At 36.1% G+C, this 22,010-nt stretch overlaps 1 protein-coding gene across 3 annotated transcripts in view; it reads right to left on the reverse strand.

The window, feature by feature from the left end:
* Positions 1-999: 999 nt before the first annotated feature.
* CBLB (Cbl proto-oncogene B) overlaps positions 1,000-22,010 on the reverse strand; it is a 133,769-nt gene continuing 112,758 nt past the window's right edge. For 2 of the 3 annotated variants that reach the window (XM_075168524.1, XM_075168534.1), the window contains 6 exons: positions 16,327-16,470; positions 11,677-11,765; positions 11,446-11,577; positions 10,017-10,154; positions 7,487-7,606; positions 1,340-1,693 (listed from right to left, as the gene is read on the reverse strand). In XM_075168524.1, the coding sequence (XP_075024625.1) occupies positions 1,431-1,693; positions 7,487-7,606; positions 10,017-10,154; positions 11,446-11,577; positions 11,677-11,765; positions 16,327-16,470 (886 nt within the window). In that variant the 3' untranslated portion in view covers positions 1,340-1,430. Of the gene's footprint in view, positions 1,694-7,486; positions 7,607-10,016; positions 10,155-11,445; positions 11,578-11,676; positions 11,766-16,326; positions 16,471-22,010 lie in introns of all 3 variants that reach the window. The other variant, XM_075168542.1, reaches the window with a different exon arrangement.

Genomic DNA, 22,010 nt, shown 5'->3' on the forward strand with positions numbered 1-22,010 from the left:
AAGAAGATTTCAAAGTTTCCTAAAAAAACAAGAAAGCAGCAATCTTAAAAATTATTCTGGAAATATTTGGACTCTTAACTTTGAGTGTACTAAGAACAGAGTTGTCTTCTCTCTCTCTTTTCTAAAATTGGGAAGATTTTTAATTTGGCTTGCATTAATTTGGGCTCAAAAACAAAACGTCAAAGCCTGGAGTGTCACTAACCACGTAAAGCAAAAATGCATTTCCAGCTAAGCAGCTGGAAAGTGAGTGAATGAATTTGGGTATTAAACACATACTTGAGAATAAAGTGTACAGAGGAGGAGGTTAATAGAGAACTTTGCAAAAAATATTGCTACAGTAGCATTAGGAATTAACAGTGCATCAAAGATTTAAAGTTTCCATGTTAATACAAACTGATCCAAGCCACAATGAACCACGGGATAATCACTCAAACAAAAAAATTAACCGCATTCTACTTTACAGAAGCTAGAACTGGAATTTACCTGAATACCATTAATATGATTCAAAAAGATTCCTTCTAGTCTGGCATGCCTCAGTTTACATAAGTCATAGAGAACTGGTGCCATTAGTGTGTAATCAAAACACAGTATTATAACGTGCGTTTGGCTTTTTTGAACATTTGCAATCAAATACTCAAATTTGAAAGAGCTTTTACATGTCAGAACTCAGTATGATGGCTGCATGAAGTGTTTTATTTGTTGGTTGGGATTTTTTTGTGGAAACTGTGTATAAAAGACCTTGAGGACTACAGGTCATGGAATTCATGTTAAACAGAAAGCTGCCCAACATTACTGTCAAAATACCTTTAAAAAGGCAGTTCATAGACAGAATAATGCATTTTACATTCAGATATTTCCTCTCTCAAAAGCAAAGGAATCTCAGAAGAAAAAAAAAAATCAGTAGTGAAGGCCACATACTTTTTGCATTTGATGAGCTGAAATGCAAAAAAAAACAATTAAAGCATCTTGTAAGAGAAAAAAAAAACAAACACAGAACTTCTGGAAAGTGATGATTTAGTTGATGGGGTGGTCAGCATGAAAACTGTTGGGAATGCTACAGCAGAACTGACCACGAGTACAAGGGAATACGAACAGGAACATAGTACAGGCGTCAACTAGAAAACTGTAACTTGCCAACTTGTAAACAAGAAAAAGCATTTCACAGATTAAAAGTTCTAGGGAAGTAAACTTCTTTAAATTATTTTGTCAGTTCAACCCTGATTTAAAAAAGTATGGCTAGCAAAAATACATAAGCCTCAGCATATTTATAAGTCTTGATCAGAGCAGCCATGAGCCTTTGATAAGTGGCTGGAAACAAACACCCTTCTACTAAGGATGGAAGAAAAATATTCCATTCTCTTCTTTCTCTCATTCCTCAATCCACACGTATATATGCAGAATTCACATGCTCCAAGAATATCTTGACACTGCTATAGATTGAGACGTGGGGAGACCGGTGGAGGAAAACAGACAAACTCTCTTAAAATACTACGGGCCACGTCAACATTATTCTGGGCAATTTCAAGGGCCCTCTTGACTTCTTCAAAGGAATAGCCCTCTCCCATAAGTTTCGCAATTTTTGCATCCACATTTTCCGTGGAACTGTCAGAGCTGTATGCTTTCCTGTGGTGTATTTCTGGTGCAGTCCTCCGAGGAAGTGGTTTAGGGGGTCTGGCTGGTGCTTGTGAACCATCTGTTTCAAATAAAGGAGATAGAAATCATTATAAATTGGCTTAAAATAGTGTTATAGGTAGGTCAAGCCTCATAAAGCAGTTTAAAAAGTAAAATTCTAAAGAAACATTAAAAGATATTTTAATTCACTGATATATCTCATTTTAAAATTGGGACAGAAGGTGAATTCCTCAAGAACATCCAAAATGGAAATAATGTAGTTAAACACTATTTTAATAATATGATAGGAACATGCAAGTTACAATCTGAATTATCCAAAGTTGGAAGAAAAAGAAAGTATGATGAAACAGCAAAGATATGAAAATAGCCAGTCAAAATTTTAAAGGCTCTCCACTCAACCCACAGTTTGAGAACTTTTTCTTAGTCTGTTTAAAAAAAAAAAAAAAAATTGATCACAATTTTATTCAGGACCGTTAAGTTGTGCAGAAGAAGAATCCAGCCAAATATGCCTGAGGGAGAAAAATCCTTCACTTATTGGTACATCTTGCAGATTCTGTTCCATCGATTGCAGTTCATTTCATGCATAGCAGCTATGCTTAAGTACAGAAATAACGTTTCTCAAAAAAACCTATAGTCCAATTATTTTCAGTGGTGAGAACAGAACACAATCCTTCCTCTCCCGTCCCCTTTGGAAATATCTCCCCTCTCATCCTCTATGGAAAGGTTACCTGTCCAGTTAATGCTGGTGCTAAGAATCATGATGTGCTGATGAAAAAAGCTAATATTCAAACTTGCTAATCTTCTCAGAGTCAAGAGTTTCGTGCTCAAGTGAACTTAGTACTGGACTGAGACCTCTTTATCCTCGCTGATTCCACATAAGAAGCTTCAATACAAGCAGGCATAGAGCAGAAAACACTTTCAAGAGCAAAGCATTTAAAAAAAAAAAAAGTCTTTAATCTTTCAAAAAGGGTTCTAAAAAGTTCCATCAACAGTGACTTGGATAGATAAATTAGAAGGAATTTCTGGCTGTGATACTTCCTGTTGACTTACACTGACAGCAATGGCATTTTGCAGTGTTAAGTACTTCAGAGGCAGCTTTTAGTGATGAAAGAATGTTGTATTTCTAGTATTGCTGTTACAACATGCTACCTGATCATAACACTGGATAGAGAGAACTGTAATTCAACTGAGTGCACTAAACACTTCAGATGAATGAAAATAGTTCACATTAGTGAACGTCTAACCAAGGTGTATTTTTCTCTCAACTTAGTTTCCACGCATTCAGATGACAGTGTTGCTATAAATTTTAATTCCATTTCTTAATTCAGAGAAGATAAGCAAATAGTACTTTTAGCAAGATAATGATATTCATACAAGAAATGGATGAGAGTATGTCCTGGCTTTGGCTGGGATAGAGTTAAATTTCTTCTAGTGCTGTGTTTTGGATTTAGTATGAGAAGAATGCTGATGACACACTGATGTTTTCAGTTGTTGCTAAGTGCTGTGTCAAGGACAGCTTCCATGCTCTACCAAACAAGAGGCTGGGAGGAGGAAGCACAGCCAGCCCAGCTGGCCAACGGAGTATTCCATACCATGTAACGTCATGCTCAGTATATAAATGGTAGGCGTGATCCAGGAAGCAGCAATCGATCGCTACTTGGTTATCGGTCAGCGCGGGTGTGGTGAGCAATTGCATTGTGCATCACTCATTTTGTATATTTTATCATTATTATTATTATTATTTTCCCTCTTCTGTTCTATTAAACTGTCTTTATCTCAACCCACGAGTTTTTCTCACTCTTACCCTTCTGATTCTCTCCCCGTCCCACCGGGGAGGGCAGAGTGAGCGAGCGGCTGCGTGGGGTTTGGCTGCCTGCCAGGTTAAACCATGACAGAGTAATTTGATTAAAAATTTACAGTAAGGGACTAAGATTAATTTTGTTCTAATTTCATTGCTTATTTTCCTTGCAAATATTATGACACAACCTACAGACAGTAAGGGCTATTTCATAGTTGTTATGATTTTTTCCTCTCTGAAGATGAAAAGAATTACATAAATGCTAAACGTTCTAGTAAACACACCTGAAACAGATCCAAACCTGCTATGAAGATGTGGAAGAACCATGAAACACACTGGTTGGAGAAATTAACTATAGCTCAGGAGATGTGGTTAAAAACTAAAAACCAAATCAGAAACAAGTTCAAATTTCTCATTTCATTTATTTTAGAAAACTCAAGACTGTAACAGAAGAATATTCTTTATATTTAAAATAATGGTATATCATGTTAAAAACAATCCATTTTCTTTCACAAACATTTCAGATTATTTTAATATGCACATTTCGTTATGGTCTTCATTTCTGTAGAGGATGAAACAAAATTAATTTGCAAACTTTACATTTTCCCCTGGGCTTGAAGTACAGAAGAAATTCCTTATGCACAGATCAGATCTTTCTGCGTGTGTGTTACATGAGATTTTTTTTGCTCTACCCAGTCTAATACAGGCTTAAAACTGAAGTTATTTCATGTATAAAACCTTCACTTTGCTGAGGCTTCCAAACAAACTTTCTTAAGCAATCACATCATTTAGAAAGGTCATTTTTAATTCTGCCAGCAGATTTACAGCACAGGCATTTTACTCTCACTACAGTGACATCTCTCTATAGCACAGACGCTTTAAGGTCTTCAGCCTTCTCTCTAACTCAATTCCCATTACTTTTTTAAGCGCTGACATCTCTTTCAGTATCTTCACATCCACATATAATTTTAGCTGAAGCTGGGTATCACATTGGATCCTGAGCTTAAAGATACTAAGTCTAACCTGCATGTCCATATGGACACTGAGATAGAGGTATTTAAGCAGGGCTTTCCTTCCCAATCTCCCATCCTCTCTGATGTTTCAGCCACCGTGGATAGCTAACTAAAAATTCAAATAGATTTTCTAATTGTGTAATTCCATTAACAGTTTCTACAGCAAGGAGCTTCCTCTATCACTCACATTTCTGTAATTCAGCACTAAATTTAACCCTTAGGTAACTGGTTAGTACAAAGGCAGAGACAGGCTCACTTAGTAAGTATTTAAAAAGCGTGGAAAAAGTTGTAAGGTGAGAGCTCTGTGGCACAGTGGGAGGAGGATATTTGTCAACTGTCTATTCCTCTCTGCTGTGAAATGGCCCTCTTCTTTTCTTCCCTTGCTGCTTCTCCTGTACGTTCCATGGTCTTTCACCAACAGACTGAGAAGCATCAGAGAACCAGGTGACGAAGGCTTGTCGTGCAAGGCCCTCTGTGGAGCAGTGGCAAGCAGCTACATCTAATCTAACTGGGGTACAGGGACAAAGCATACCCAGGGGACATCTGCACTAAGGAATTGACAGAGCAGGGAGAAAGCGAGAAAGGAGTAACAACATGTATTGGTCCATCTTAGGTATGATCTTCATATTTTGTGCTACTGCAAGAGATCAGTCCCCTCAGGGTTAATTGAAATCCACCCTGAAATAATACCTGACACCCTCCCCCCAACGTTTCCGTGTAAAGGAATTTAAATTTGCATGCAAGAGCTTTAGTAAGGCCAGGCGAGTGAACAGGCAGCAGAAAAATATACTTAACTAGCCATTTGAATCCATTTCTTAGAGAATAGCTGAATTCAGCACAATACAGCAGACATCTATATTAGAGGCCTAATTTTCTTCTACCTTTCCCACGTGTCATTGGCTGTGCTTAGGTAAAATACGCTAACTACTAGCAATATCTCCTTCTCTTGCTTTTATTGTGATAATTTTAAAAAGTTCTATTTAAAAAGTTTGAAAAAATATGCCTTTGGGATAGTTAGATGCATAGTTGAGAACTATTTCTTAAGTGTTCAATGCTAAATACGTTGCTGAATTAGAATAAATTTCTCATTACATGTTAACGATTCAGTTAAACATCATGACATCAATCTTAAAAACAGTCAAACTGAAGCACAGAAGCTAAAGGACTCCCTATGCTACTCTAGGGAGCCAGTGGTTAAATTATAATTAGATTTTTGAGTGAACTACATTTCTTTTCCAGCTAGTTTAAAGAATCACCATATGAAAGGGCTGAAATGAAGAACTTCTAAGTGAACTGATTAGTTCAGAATTAATGCAAAACCAAAAGTTCTGAATAGAGTTACATCTCTACATTGTCTTTTTAAATCATAGATGAAGGTGAATCAGTTCATCCTGAAGCTCATCAGTTCTGTTCTATGGAATTACTGCCACTGTAAAAACAACTTTCCAATTAAGAGCATGACATGATCTATCACATAGTTTTCATTTAATTGAATTAAATTGAATATCTTGCTGTACATCATGCTGATTTAGAATGATATTTACAGCAAAGGTCAACACATGTGGGTGTTTTAGAAGATGGCTGTGGGAAACATACAGATAGAGAAGTATTTATTAAGTGACATCAGAAAACTCCAAGATCTTAAGGAGCAAACATCTTGCAGTAATTTAAGTTAAAAATTGTTCTACCACAGAATTGCAAGAATTGCAGGAAAACTCCATAGCTTTAACAGGCTATCATTGTCATAATTTGTATTATAAAAGAACTTAAAATGCCCTAAATAAATCACGTTAACATTGTAAGACAAATAGATCCTTCACAGTGTCACACATAAAACATGCATTATAATTTTTTTTTCTTTCCTAACAGGAAAAAAAAAAAAAGAGAAACACTGTTTTATTAGTAGAGGTATCCTCCCAAAAGTGCTACTATTTTACCAAAGGCATCACACTAATTCTCAAATGTGTTATTCATTAAAAATTCTGTAGCACTCTTCAGGCTTACTTAGTTTCCCCTGTACTTTAAGTTGGAAAAATGTATTCTTTCATTCCTATACCACAGCAGAGATGAACTACGTATTCCTAAGAAGGAGAGATATAACTACAATTAAAAAATGTATCATCGTCCACCTGTGATTGTTGCAATTCAACACTGATGATCATCATGACTGAAAGACTAGAGAAATAAGTCCCTTCATTTCTTTATGCATTAGAAAAGAGTTTTCACGTGCAATTCACTCTTATCTGGAGAACAAATAATGGTTCAAAGCATCACTTGGCTCTTTCTTTGTGTGGTCTCCCCACACAGCAAAATGATGCAAGTGGGACAATCCTCCCCCTTCCCCATATACCATGCACATCTAAAGAAAAGAAAATTTATCTACAAATTGGTGAAAGTACTTTGAAATACAGGTAATACTTTACTTTATATTTTATATTTTATAATTATTTTAATTAATTTGAGTAGCTTTCCTTTAAATACTATTCGTATTGCCTGAAAACCATACGCAAAATTTCTATGGCAGAGGAATTGCTTCTATTGTACCTGTTCCATTGCAAATGGAAGACTGAATTTCAATTGGTTTTGGTTCTTGTTGTTTTATTAAAAAACACTTTAAAATTTTCTTCGAACTTCAGACAAACATATCAGCAAAAAAGATCAGAAAATAATAATACTTTAGAGAGTGGAAATGAGATGCGTGTGGTCCCTGTACGACTTCTGATCTCTTGTAAGTTTTAAAGGTGGCAGAAAAATCTCTGCCCTTCTCAAAAAATAAGGAACACTAAAACTCACATAAGCATTCAGTTTGGCAGCTGGTGAAACTGATGCCATAATATCTACAATTACAGACAACAGGTAGCCACTACTACCTTTATTGCTGAACTTTAATCTGTTATCCTTTGATGATTTCGTATTTTTGTAAAGCAGTATTACGACTGCCATTTGTTTGCCTGGAATGACAAAAACCTTATTGGACTTTACGGATGAAAGTTATTTGCTTCCTTAAGTTGTAATTTTCTACAAGAACAGTTTTCTACCTTACCTGAAGAAGGAGGAAGTTGATCATAGTCTTGAGATGTCCTATTTGTTTTGACGTTTTCTCCAGTTACTCTACGAGCAGGTGGCAAAGGAACATGACCAGTTATTGGATCAAAATGGGGATCTGTAATAACAGAACAAAAAAGAGGTCTTAGAATAATTAGAATTATTATTTGGGGAGGGCTGATGCATAGAACCTTGGCTTAAAATAGCCTCCCTTCAGACAGAGGAGCCATGAATCCAAACAGAGATGTTCCCCCATAGCATACGCACATATACATCCAAATTCAACACTTGCATAGTAGACATGTAGCTATGTCTTGAAGTGACAAAAACAAGAGCACAGCTCAAAGGTGGTCTATCCTGCACTGACCACGGCTCTTCTGTTTACATCCATAAGGTACCTTTCAATTACCCAACCCAGACACTGCTGGGATTGTGGCTGGCAAAGCATGGAAGAGGTTGCAAAGTCTGACGCAGCACACTTAGAAATATCCCAGCTGTTCAGTTTGGTTAGAGCTTGGTAACACTTCTATGCGTTGCAATTCCCAAAAACCGCAGGGCAGATTTCCTATTCATACAGTCCCAGCTATGGGAAATATTACAGGGACTGGTAAAGGCTGTGACTAGGCTTTTCAGTTCTCTCTGCTGATTACAGGAACAGAATTTAAAAAAACTGAGAGAAATATATAGTCCTGGCATATTGTGTCCTCTTTTTTCTTTTTTTGTTGGTGTTTTTTTTGTTTGTTTGGTTTTGGTTTTTGTTTTGTTTTGGGGTTTGTTTGTTTTTTTTTTTTTGGCTATTGAGGATGCAGCTGAGCAAGTGTTAATATCATCCGGGACCTGGCTTCTGCCCTGGACTCATAAGAGCGTTTGTCTGTGAGTGCAACTTTTTGCTGTTGTTGATGATGAGATTATTATTCTAATCCGACAGGCTTTGATGGATAGCTGAGAAATCACCCCCAAGACTTGTATGGAAACCAATCATCAAAAACTCATAAATCATCTACAGCAGTTTATTTGACAAGATGCAAAGTGAGTAATACAGCCTTAGAAATACCATATGAATAAAAAAAGACGAAGCCACACAACCAGGTATGCTTAAGTAGATGTATTAAGTAGATGTATACACTTACAAGACTAATGAAAACTGCTGCTATAAGATTGTATTCACTATGCAAATATGAAGAACAATACATGGCCATAGATACATTTTCCAGATTTTTAATTAAAAGCTATTAAATGTTATTTAACACTACCAGTGATGTTTCTTAGATTATTTGCAAATAACACTTAACAATTTAAAACTCTGCATGTTTCTGGGAACTGCACACAGATCGATGGAGCTTGTGTGCATCTGTGTGTGAGGGCTTCTATTTTTCCTCTCCATCCTCATTAGAACTGAATGGCACAGCGTGTGTTTCTGCATCAGATGATACAATTGAGGCACCCGTTCAGACTGGACTGAATAATAAAAACATTCCATAAAAGGTCATTCCAGTTCAACCTAAACTAGCTCACTTTCATCCCACAGCTAGTATAATTCACAAAGGTCAGCCAAATGCCCGACAACTTGTCAGGCTATTATGGAGTTGCACATGACTGCTTGTCATCTACATTCTGGCATTCCTGTAATACTATTGCCAAAATATTTCATTCATCTCTCTCCGTCGAGCTTCTAAGAAAAATAGATAGGAAGAGAAAGACATTTAACTGCACCACCAAGGTAGATAATCACTGAAAATATTCCTAGGACAGGTAAACTTAAGACACCAACATCCTTTGGAAGCTTCCACAGAGGAAAAAAAAGTCACTTCACAGGTATGCACTATAACCCACAAAAATCCAGTTGCAATCTGTACCATCAGCAGCAAATGTATTCAACTTAATTAACCTGACAATCAAACACTTTTCAACTCAAAGACAAAATTCGCAAATTGTGAACATAGCTTTTATACCTTTTACGAGCAAAATACCGGACTGAAAAAGTGTCACAGTGATTCATGGGGAGAGAGGGGTGAAAAATTGACTTATCAAAATGTTACAAATCACAGACACCTGCAACTGTGTTCACAATTAATACAGTTTTGCAGCAAAATTTTACAACAGTTCTAACAAAGCAGGATGTTCTTTTCCCTTATTTTCTAGTTTTTCCCTTATTTTCTAGTATACTGTAGAAAACAATGGAGTTGACAAAAGGATACAGACTAGTATTACAGATTACAACAGAAAATTTGGCACTTCACAAGTAACAAATCTTACTAGAAAAGTACAAATTACCAAAATGTCTAGCCTGGTATAGAAATATTGACCTTATTTCATTACTTTGTGATAATGAAAAGTTAAGTCTTTTAATATTCCGAGTTGTTTAATCTCTACCATTAAAAAAAACCTATTTAACTATTTTTTAGTATTTTGTATAATAAGTATAGACAAACAGACTTCTGAAGCCCGGTAACTTTATCACAGAACAGATAACCTTCTGAAGTAAAGAAAAAGTAAACAAAATACATTCTTTTCCTTTGTATTCCTACCAGAATGCAGGAACAGTTCCTGTCCTGAAGGAGGTCGGCTTCCTGAGCCAGCAGGTTTTGTGTGCTCAATCATGCTGTGCCGAGCAGGTGGTGGTGGTGGTGGTAGTGAAGGGGGTGAGCTGTCAAACGCATCTTCGCCTGCATTTTAGAAAAGAATTATTAGATGAGCAAAACCTCATTAAGAACTGTAGAATAAAGAGTGAAGGTTAAAATTTATTTTTCTCTGGCTGCTGAGGCTGTTACTCCTAGGGTTCATCTAGCAGTTCAGTGACTCCAGTAATGAAATTGTAAACCTGACTCTTACTATGCACAATCCTCTTCTAAAACATGCTCTGAATGACCTTTTGCAGTGCCTAGTTTCTTTTCTGAGATGGGGGGAGAAATTTCTTTTAGTGGCTCAATTGCAAGGGTGTATTATAATGAAAGCTTTCACTGAATATCATTGAAGAATAAAAACTATGTTTCAGTGGCTAAGCAAAAATATTTATATTCAAACACCAATGCTAACTGCATTGAATCTGGTACATTTAAGCTGTGTATCATCTTTATCTGCTGTTCTAAAGCTCTAACCCCAGATATAAACTGAATTTTCTAGGGCTTGGCAAAAGAATGCACCCCTTACACAAAGGTGGTGCAGACGGGACTAGGATTACCAAGCAGTACAGTTTTTATGTGTTCTTCTGCCTTCAATTCTATGTACTGTCACAACTCAGGAACGCTTCAGGGACCAGAGAGAGTATACTGCAGGAACATGGCAAATGTTTAAAAGGTTTTATGGAACCAGAAAATTGGACGACACATACACTACAGTCTAACAATCATGCAGTGGAGTTTGTCAGTGAAAGTGTGGGTGGTGGCCAAGCACAGCCCAGGTAGGTATGCAGAGCTCATTGACTTTTGTGTGTGAGAAGAGAACAGAAATCAGGGTTGGAAAAGATAGCTTTTGTTGACTGTAGGCAGCAGTGAGTTTTGAACTGTCCCTTGATAGTGGAAAAAAACCCAGAAATAAGCTTATTAATTTAATTTAGTTTTCTTTGACTTAAATACCACCTCTTTGGCATTCTTCTTCGTATTTGATAAAAGAAATGGAATTATTTAAGGTACAATAGTAAGAACTCTCCATTCTTGCATTAAATTACAATGCTCAAACTTCATATTGAGGGACAAAAAATTATAATTTATTTTAGGGAAAATGGTTTTGCTTTTCTTTATAGTTTGACTACAGATTTAGTATGCCTTTTCATCTGTCTTGCATGAGGACTTACAGACAGATACCATGGACACAAATATTGACTTACAGCTGTAATATTTAGCCCATAGCTTGTTTGGTACTCTGAACATACTCAACATCAGTTTTTTCAATAAACAGGGCATTTGGTTCATTTAGGCAATGTTAACCATTAAATGTAATCAGCAAAAAGTCTGCAACCTAAAGGGGGCACCAGAAGATCATAATCGGAGGGTGTCCTGTTGAGCAAAGAGCTGTGTTTTGGGTTGTCTCTTGTAGGTGGTCGTGCAGGTGGCAAAGGTACCGGAACAGTAGGTGCATCATAGACATCTCCTGAATGACACAATCACAAGAAGTGAATGTTTTCTTGCTGTACCCCTAGAACAGCACAGAGTAAATTTTCTTGCTAAATAGTGAAAAATTAAAACATACCTAACTCTGGATGTTTTGATTTCTTCATCTCAGAAGTAGCACTGTGTGTCCCATTCGTTACTCCAGCACACTGACCATTCTCACACACCCTGAAGACAGACATTAAACAGGAAGCAATCAACCAGTTATCCAAGTATTAACTCCCACAATGACCAAGTACATGAGCTTTTAGTCCTCTATATGGAAACAAATGAAAGACGATAAGCTGCACCAATTTTAAACTTTATGTTTTTTATATTGAGAGCAGACACTGGCTAACTGTCAATAAAACTCCTTAAAGGATTATACTGCTTTCTTGGTAGGATACTGACATGGCTTAGATAACTTACTCAAGGCTGCAATACAAGACAGAGGAAGAACTACCATTAAACATAGTCCTCACTTCAGAGCTCAGGTCATTAGTTTATTCACACAGTTAAGTCACAGACTCAATCCTATTTCGTCTTCCCAGCTGTTGAATTTTCCCTAGCAGAAATATGGTAAAGGGAAATGTGGATTTTGGTAATTATCCACGCTTTAGTACACAGAAAAGTCATTAAACAAAATAAACCAAAACAACAACAAAAAAACCCAAACAGAACACCACAACACACCACTAGCAATAACAAATTTCAACTAAACTCTTAGCCAAACATTTAAAAAAAAAAAAATTTGAACTAGCCAAAGCAGTTTTGCAGGCACCTATTCATTTCTGTATCAAAAAGCTGGGTCTCGCTGATACTTCTACTACAGTTCACTAATTTTTTTAAAATGGAAGCATATTACACCCTCAAAATTAAACAACAGTATTAAATTGAATTTGAACATCATCTAAACCAAACAGCACGAAGTTGCCTATAATCTTGTCAGAAAAATACTGGAGATTATTTTTGTAAGATGACTCTGTTCAAATACTGCAGGGAAAAACATAGAACAAAAGCCTTTTCATAATATTAAATATTGTTTAAATAAATGTGAAAGAACTGGGAAATGAATCCTGTCATTGGAACTGTGGACCTTGCATATTCAGAAAGAACCTTTTCTTTGGAAAAAGGCCACCACGCTAAACAATTCCAGCTTAAAAATAAAAATCCCAACCCACCATGCACCATTATTACTAAATACTGGCAAATCTGCTAGAGCTATATACAGCTAAAATTTCAGATCTTGGGTTTTTACCAATAGTAGGAACATTAATAAACCTATCGGCTTTGGCCATATGGAAAGGAGGGATGCATAAAGGTCTGGAATCATTTAAAATATATAAACAGGAAATAGGAAGTGAAATTGTGTTCGTGATCCCAAGAGTTATAAACTCGGACTAATGAAATCAATGTAAGAATAATTACAAGACTTAAAAACAAAACAAAACAAAAAAACTAATAGTAAGAGTTATTTTGTTACGAATTAATTTCCCCAGGGAAGTGGTAGAGGAAGTGTTGTTTCTATCTTTGAAATTACATTGGTTCAATCTCTCAAATGCAGTGGATGTAACACTTCCTTTAACTCCTCAACATATACACTAAATAACTAAGAATATTTTCTACTTTAATTTGAGTCTATTCTGCATTTTCAATACTCCAACCAGCCAAAGGCACTAAGATAACTTAACATGGCACCACTTCAGAAGTCTTCAGGTCATAGTAAGCCCAGTTAAGTGATCAGTTTACAAATCATGCTGAAATACCTGTTTACATCAACAGTAAACACCAGAAAAAAGGGCAGCAAATGAGTACTAACAAGCAAGCCTTCTGTCCTTTTCTTTTCCTTTTGGAAAAAGCTTTATTAGGAAAAGATAGTGAATGTAATAATGTATCATTCTTCTAATAGCAGCCTAATTAGTAATGCTGAAATTCTTTCCTTCATTTTTTATTGCTGAACTTGCCCCATACCTGGGAAGATATGATCAGCTGTAAAAAACCAGACACTTAACTGATCTGCCAGAAAATAAGATTGTGAATAATTTTTTGTGTTATTCTTCCAATATTTTTAGCATTGTCACATCTACTGGTAAAACAACAAAGAGTCTTAGAGGCAATACAAATTTGGGGGTAGGATAGAAGAATGACATAGTTCCTAAATTACAAAACATTCAGAAGAAATTTTGTAGGCTCTTTCATTTACTGAAAACTAAGTATTATCCAAGAACTGAGGAAGCAACACTTAGGAAAGAGATAAGAGAAGGTGACACTGCAGGACAGAACTGAAAAGTGCTAAAAATTTATGACAATTAAAAAAAATAATAAAAATTGTTGTTAACAGTTTTGCTAAACAATACTGAAAAGTTCAGCTTTTATTGACACTCCCCTCCCCATGAGGTTAAAAGAAGTGCATTAAAAGAATACAGTATCAACCAGAATCAAGATTCTTTTTGAAAGCTTTATCTCAAGTTTTCACATCTAAAGCAGTCATATTAGCTAAAAGGAAACATTTTAATTATGTAGAACATCATATATATTCATACACAAATATTCAATAGGATTTTCTTTTTTTTTAATGCTTAGGAGAATGGCTTGTTTCGAGTTAAAATTCTTCTCAGAATATATAATAAGAAGAGTTGGTGGTTTTAATCATAGAGCAACCTTAATGGCAAACTGAGGTATTTTCTCTGTAGCAAGTCCTGGATTAATGCCAAAACACCTACCATAAGTGCAAGACCAAGTACACTAGCTAAAAAATAAACTGAAAACGAGAAAAAACTTAAATCAGCTTTCCATCTGCAGCCTCTATTAATAATTCTAATGGCCTGGTGAAATCCTGTACCAGCCAACTGAAAGCACTCAACTCTTTGTTCTGCAAAAGGAGGATACCAGAAAATGAGAAGTTTCTTTTTTTCCAGCTGGTTATTTTCTCAAGAATCTTTCAGGGTGTATCTAGGTATTAGCATTTGAGTTCAGGTCAGGAGTATGAATTGAAACAAATCTCCACAAGTCATCACAGCACTTCAGCTTACATTGCAGAGAGGTCTCAGAGCATGTAGACTGTATTGCTTCTGGATGATGTTAACTCAAAAGATGTCCTGCAGGAGCTCATCCAATGCGCTGCAATTACGAAACGGTACTCCAGCCACAGGACCATGTTAGGGCTAGTCTGAATCCAAAACTTCCCAAAACGTACAGTGTGGATGTGGGGTCCTTGGAATCAATCGGTCCCCTCTACAGACCCGCTCCTATTGCACCACACTACTTACTAACCTAGGCATAGCCCTCAGAAGCTGCTAAACCAAGGCAATCTGTCACATACCGCTCTCTTCTGTTGCAGACGACTTCTTGTCTAAGAAAGGTTACATCCTGCGTAACTCTAGTCATGCAAGCAACTCAGCCTCTATTAGATGACTTTGCATGGTACAGAAAGACATTCCCATGCAGAAGCACAACACACTTAGATAAAAAATGGCATAGGTAAAAAGGATTAGGACCTTGGAATTTTTTTTTTTCCTTCCCATTTTTTTGCTTGGCCAACATTGAGAGTTTTACTCATCATTGCTTTTTTTTTTTTTTTTAAAGTCTCATAGGGTAGATAGGAATTTAAGTACTCAAGACCATAAAGCTCAAACAACTGTGTAATATTCATAGCTATGCAGTGGAAGTTGGATCAGCATTTCTAATAAAGACAGAATTTTTAACCTGCGTGCAAGGAGTGATCAGACTATTTTCCACCTCTTCTAAATGTCTGATTAAAGAGGTCTAAAAATTGTAATTGGCTGATTTTGGGATGAGACACATGTTGAGCTTTATTGATGGTGGGTCCTTGACATTACATTGTGACAGAAAGAGGAAAAATGGCAGTATGTCACTGCATTTTTTTAACAGAGAAGAGTTTGAACTTTTTAGATCAATACTTATTTTACTTTTTAACCTACAAGACCAGTAGAGAATTGGCCCTTCTTTTTCTCAAGACTTATTCTCTTAATTCCAGACATTCAGATTTTTTTTATGAGTCAAAGACCAAGAAGTTCACCAGGAATGACACAGCCTTCAGCTGCCTTGTCCCTTGGCTCCAAATCTCCTTGCCATAATCCGTTAAATAATTTAGAACTGTGACAGTTTGGAGATATTTTAGAACATGTTTAAAGCAAAAGAGATACATCCCATCTGAATTTAAAAAAAGGCTCTCTTCCTGAGAACCACAAAGAAAATATACTGTGAAACAGGCTCAAAAAGCCAAAAAGACATAGTACACATGGGACAAAAAGAGAATAAAAGTATGTACATACAGCTGCCAATTCACGTATTTTTCAGTACTGTGTTGCTTCTTAAAATGAATTATATAAAATGTGAAAGTTTAAGATTTTCAAAGCTGACTTTGGGAATTTCAGTCACACAATTCTCCTAAAAATTAAATTTGCAAGAGTTGTGGGAGTTGAATCTCCTGGTCAGTTCTGAAAACCTCAACCTAAGGGAAAAAAGGATCAACTGCAGAAATGATATTCAAAATCAAAAAATATCCAGTTCTGACACAACAGAGAAACAATAGAGTGAACTTCACAGCTTTATGACTGTGGTGGTGGTCAAATGAAACAGAGGTATAAGTAATCCAAGCTTGAAAAGATAAGACATTTTAGAAGGCAGGCAAGCTTAACCATCATTATAAATATTGAATCCAGTTAAATTTTGGCAAAAGCAGAGGTTTTGTAAATAAGCTGCCTTCAAGGCTGCTAAATGACCTTACCGAGCAAGAGGTTTTATATTATGACTATGAGGTGGCTGTGAGCTCAATATTACAGGGTGTGAAGAAGGAACTTTGTATTCATCATCATCATCTGTGTGATCCCTTGATTTATCAGACAGAGAATTTGCTGAAGGAACAGGGCACCTAAGGAGATAAAAAAAAGATCAGTTTTGCTTTAACTGTTACATACTTGACCTAAGTATAATACAGAAAATACCCTTATTTAGCCTAAACATCCGTAATACACATCTGCTACATATAAGGTAACAAAAACACCATGTCAAACTAAAACTTGTAAGGTTACTGGCTTTTTTGTCACTGAGAATGCATAGAGAACAGGGCAGCTGACCCTCCAAGAGTTAAACAGCTACTTTAAGCAAGCACAACATAGCAAAGAATTGCAAAGAATTAGAGTACTAAATAGGCACTTACAAGGCTTAACCTGTTTGCACTTATCAAAGGAACTAAACAAAAGTTAACTCAGGACAAATAGTATTTAGCAGGGCTCAGTGAGGCAGCAGACATTCACCCTTTCAGTGAAGTCTTGTTCCAGCCATAACATTATTGAACTCCCAGAATCTGCCTGTATTTTAAATTATTTTTACTTCAGACAATAATTGTCTTTAATTGTCCTCCCAGACAAGAAGTGATTTGTATCACTTCTTGAAAGCAGTGGAAGCCCAGGAAAGAGGTAGACTTTACAATCTCCATTTACAGGTAACAAGTTCCATCATGGAGAATATTGCTGGATATGAGACTTCTTTTAAAACAAAAAACTAATTCCTACTATCTGGTTTTCCGTTATATGAGTGTAAACAAAATGATGGGCAAAAATTTCATTTTAGTGAGCAGTCTGGGGAAAGTAATTTTGTTAGATATTAACACGCTCAACATATCTTTTGGCCTTCATAAAATATAACTAGCTAGGTTATTAGTCTAGCAATCAACATCATCTACTCTTTCGTAAATAGAGCCCCTCCATTTTTAGCAATTCCTCCAATACATTAAGATAAATAAACTCACAAAACATCGGAAATACAAAAGCTTACATTAGGGACTTAATTTAACTTCAGCTTGATCATATATGAAAACCACAAACAGAAGTTTGATTTTTAAACTAGCTGAACATGAAGAGCAGTAAGTGTGTAACTTCAAAAATCATCTGGATATTACATTACGCAGTGAACAGCACCTTTATTCTTTGCCACAAAAAAGCCAACAGCTGGAGGACCTTGAATAAAGATGTGCAATGCATCCACAGCCATTTTGATTTGTGGCTTGAAAGTATGGCTAATGGCCCCGAGCTGAACTACATGCTACATTACAAGACACATCTACTTCATACATCGTTTAGAGAAGTTCTTAAGGACTATAAGGAAATATGAGAAGGAAGTGGACATACTTTCTCTTCCTGTGGTCTAATTAGTTTGATTTTATCCTAAGGGCAAGAGCTGAAATGACAGGCCAGGCCTATCTCCTCATTTTTTCAACACAAGCAGCACCTGACTCACACAGCACACTTCTTCACAAAGGAAAAACATATGTCTTTCACTATGTACTGCAGATGATGCCACATCACTTCAGAACACGCAGGTACTCTGTGAACAAAAACAAATAACTAACTACCATGAGCACTAGCCAGTCACTAAATGAATAAATAAATAAATAAAGGGAGAAAGAAAAAGAACAGAGAAAGAAGGGGGCCAGATGTGCTGCTTTTGTTTGAATATATTCAAAGTCTAGAGCTCCCTAGATACTTGTAACTTCTCAGACGCTCTTTCCTTTAATCAGTAATATACTTTCAACTTCAGAAACAAGCTCATGAAAGATGGGAATCCAACTTCTTTTGCCAAGACATACTAGTCAAAGACGGGGGAAAGAAGATTTATGGCACTGAACTGCAAACTCTATATTGCAGTTTTCAACCACCTTCTGTAGAGGGAGCAAAATTTCGCACAGCAATGCAGTGTGAAATTGCTTTTTCCACCTTTCATTACTCAGATGCACAAGAGGTTTGTGTCACTGCTGTATGGCCATTTAAAGAACAGAAGGTAAAAAGGTACCGGGACAATGAGAACTCTGTAGCATTCTTAGGTAGACAGTTGAAAGGCTCACAAAGAATAAATTTTCTCATTTCTGTGGACATGCAATCATTCTTACATGGCAATCCAGCATGTTCTGGAGATGTTATATATATATAAAAGCTGTGTTTTTTGAAAATAATCACAAATTGAATTGCTGGCTTCTGCAGATAGCAATGTTTGAAATACTAATATCTAGACCAGAAATGTCCAATACTGACCAATACCGAAAGTCCAATACCGACCAAACCAGGTTAGTGGTATTGTTTGAAGCTCTCTTCAAAGGCTTCAAAACTGGGGAAAAAACAACGAAAAACCTCCTTCTCTGAAGGCCCTATCTGAAGCTGGTTATAGGAGAGATTTTGATTCCTGGAATACTGTAAATTAAGTTAATTTTTTTAAGGAAATGTACAGAGTAAAACTGAGAACCTGATCATCACACTAAGTACAGCATTATAATAGCTGGTCTTATCAGCTTCCTGATAAAAACAGTTCTCAGACAGGAAAGCTAGAGGATTTACTTACTGACAATTTAAAAACTACATAAATTTGGTATACTCAAGGAGTACCAAAAATGTTTTCCCCTCTTCACCTAGTTCATGCCCCTGCTTTTTTTCTTTATTCAGTAGACACAAGAACCTAACTTATGTTATAACAAAAGCTCCACCTTTATTCACAGGATACCAGTGTGTATACATATACCAAAATCAATTTCCCAAAATTATTGCCCTGCTGAGAAATTGTTACTGGTTTGGAGCTATTATTAAAGACATAATTTCCACGTCTCCTGCTTCTGAATACTGTGTAGCCTTAGACAAGTCTTTCATGCTAGTAAAGTGTCTCCTTCCCTACCTTTACAGTATGGAAAATGTTTGCCAGGTTGTAAATATTAGTATGTGATTAATATTTGAAAGGTGCTTTGGATTTGTAAAGCAGTAGAAGAGTTAGAGTACTAACATATAGCTAATATACTCTCCATTAGGGTCCTAAAATTGTCCTATACTTACATTATCTTTTATTAATATTTCAGAATTCATATTTTAAAAAAACCATATTGCTCTTCCGATTCACTCCAGTTGTAATGATATTTGACTCTAAATATCTTTTGCATTTTTCTGCTAGATGTCTATCCCATTTCCTCCATGATTATTGAAATTTCTTCAAGATCAAATTGTTTTATTAAATCTCTACTGTTGTAAGACTAACTCTATGTACAAATATTTTACAGTTTTTTGTAACTAAACAGACCAACATTGTCATTATAAGCAAAGACATGAAATACTAAGGCATCTGTTTATCAAGCTGGTGAAATTTTCTATAGTTACAATTTAAAAAACTTCATTACTCTTACATCTTTAGAAGATTTGTATACAGAGGAATACAAAACTGACCAGTACACTGTATTTATATATTCTCTAGTTCCCCTTCCAACTCCTTAAGTGGAAATACTTTAAAATTGAAAGTCAGAATTACATTCTGGTAAGCAATGACGTCATACTTTCTGGTTTGTTAAATGAAAGGCTAGATGTCAATCTCTCATCCTACTGAGCGCCAATTCATTTTTGTCAAGCCACTTAATGTCCAGCTTAGTTGTAAACAGAACTCCAGGGAAACCAACATCTCACACTTATTTAGAAGTATTTCAGGGAAAGGTTCCCCTTCCATCATTTACTGGTAAACTGATTCACAGAACTTAGACACGATGAAGTTGCAGTCCATGTATTTCATTCTGGATCAGGACTGTGCTTTTGAAATGAATCCCTTTAATCTCCCCACTTACCATGCTTTGATTTGCACTGAGGAGTGCACAACTTGAATACTTTTCAGATTAAACCAAAATACATGATACACTCCAAGTGTGCCCCTACTATGTTCCGATTGCTAAAGACTGTTCACATTCATGGGACAAGACTATAGCTAGTTGAACTGCTGCCCCATAACATGTACAGTACAGACATCAGGTCCTCACTATCAACTCTTCTGTCCTAAGCGAAGTACTCCTTGCTAGTGCAGACAAAAGTTTTAATCTTGTAAGGCCTCAAGCAAACTTTGTTTCGGCAAAATAAGTGTTAAGTTATATAGACCACATGATCAAGTCAACACTTGTCAACTGCCCTTGAGTGTGCTCTACCCTAAAAACCAAAGTGTATATAAAGCAGTTCACCTTCATTCATAGAGGAGGACACAATTTTCTGTTTGTCACAGGGTAAGCCTGCAGCAGAACGAGAGTTACCACAGAACAGCTGATGCATCCAAACTCACTGGCCTGTCAAGCTATGAGCTAAGGACACTTTGTGTCCGCCAGAGCATCACCTCTCAGATGTCTAGAACCTGCACGTCAGCAGTGCTCCTTCTAACGCTGCTGGAGAAGCACCATGCCAAAGGCTAATTTCAAGGCAGCCGGGATTTCCAAGCCACAGTTGCCTTTAATGGAACTATGATTTCACCTTCAAAGTTTCTTAGCAAGGTAGAAGGGATAGCAAGAGGAGAAATACTTTTCGGTGCTACTTTTCCCTCAACTACCTCAAACCAACTAGATAGTCCTAATACATTTCTAGAATACAAAAGGTACTTGGAATTGGGTGTCTCATTACACACTCAAAAATAGATGCTCCCTCACAGAAAACATCACAGTGGTATAAAGCACTTTCGAGACAAAGCAGCTGATTTCTATTGATGTAGCAAAATAGGACCTACTCACAGGAATAAAACAAACACTTTAATGTGAAAATTTCTAAATTTTGGGGAAGAATGGTTCTGTATCTTTGGCATAAAAGTTTTATTTATTTTTTCAAGAATAAAATAGCAATTTGATCAAAGCTGCTAAAAATAATCCGACATAATTACAGCAGTCCAATAAAAGAATAACTGTTTTAACATGTAGGGTCAGCAACATAGTGGCTGAGTGGAAAATAAAAATCAGATGCTTGGTTAACATGAGTCCAACAATTCATTATTAAAGCATGGTTAATAATAAATCTAGTAAAATGAAAATAAATTGGCACTGTTTCCAGAAAAAAGATGCTAGTGCTTTTCTATTAATGTAATTTAGTAAAGAAAAAAGAAAAAAGTCATATTTGTAATGTCTTACTCAGTAAAACCCGATCAAACAAGTTAAGTAGGGATTATTTTAGAATTGTGGAGTTTCAACTAAGGGTCGTTTTGCCTCCTCATTATTTAGACTAAGACATTTCATTCACAGTCAATGTATCCTTCAGTCAAACCTTTAAAATGACAGACTTATGATAATAACTAGAAAAAATAAAATGCCTTGCAGCTGTATGAAACAAACTAGCTCTCAAGCCACAACTCTGCAGAGATCGGAAAGTAGAAAAAAAATGAGAAACTTGCACCAGATTGATTGCAGTAGCACAGTTGTGGAAAGCAAGAGTATTTTCGATCAAGTACAGTTCAACATATTTAAATGAGTGCTTACTCTAGTCAATTTAACAGGAGGAAAAATACACTGTAAAAATATTCTCTCTGACATTTCAAATTAAATCATGCTAAATATTATTTAGGTTATCTTTTTGAAAGCAATTGTTGTGATTGGTGGAAATATTAAACTTATTAAACTTGCTATTTTTGAAGATTGCCCCCTCC

This window comes from Calonectris borealis, chromosome 1, assembly GCF_964195595.1.
Source record: "Calonectris borealis chromosome 1, bCalBor7.hap1.2, whole genome shotgun sequence".
Lineage (NCBI taxonomy): Eukaryota > Metazoa > Chordata > Aves > Procellariiformes > Procellariidae > Calonectris > Calonectris borealis.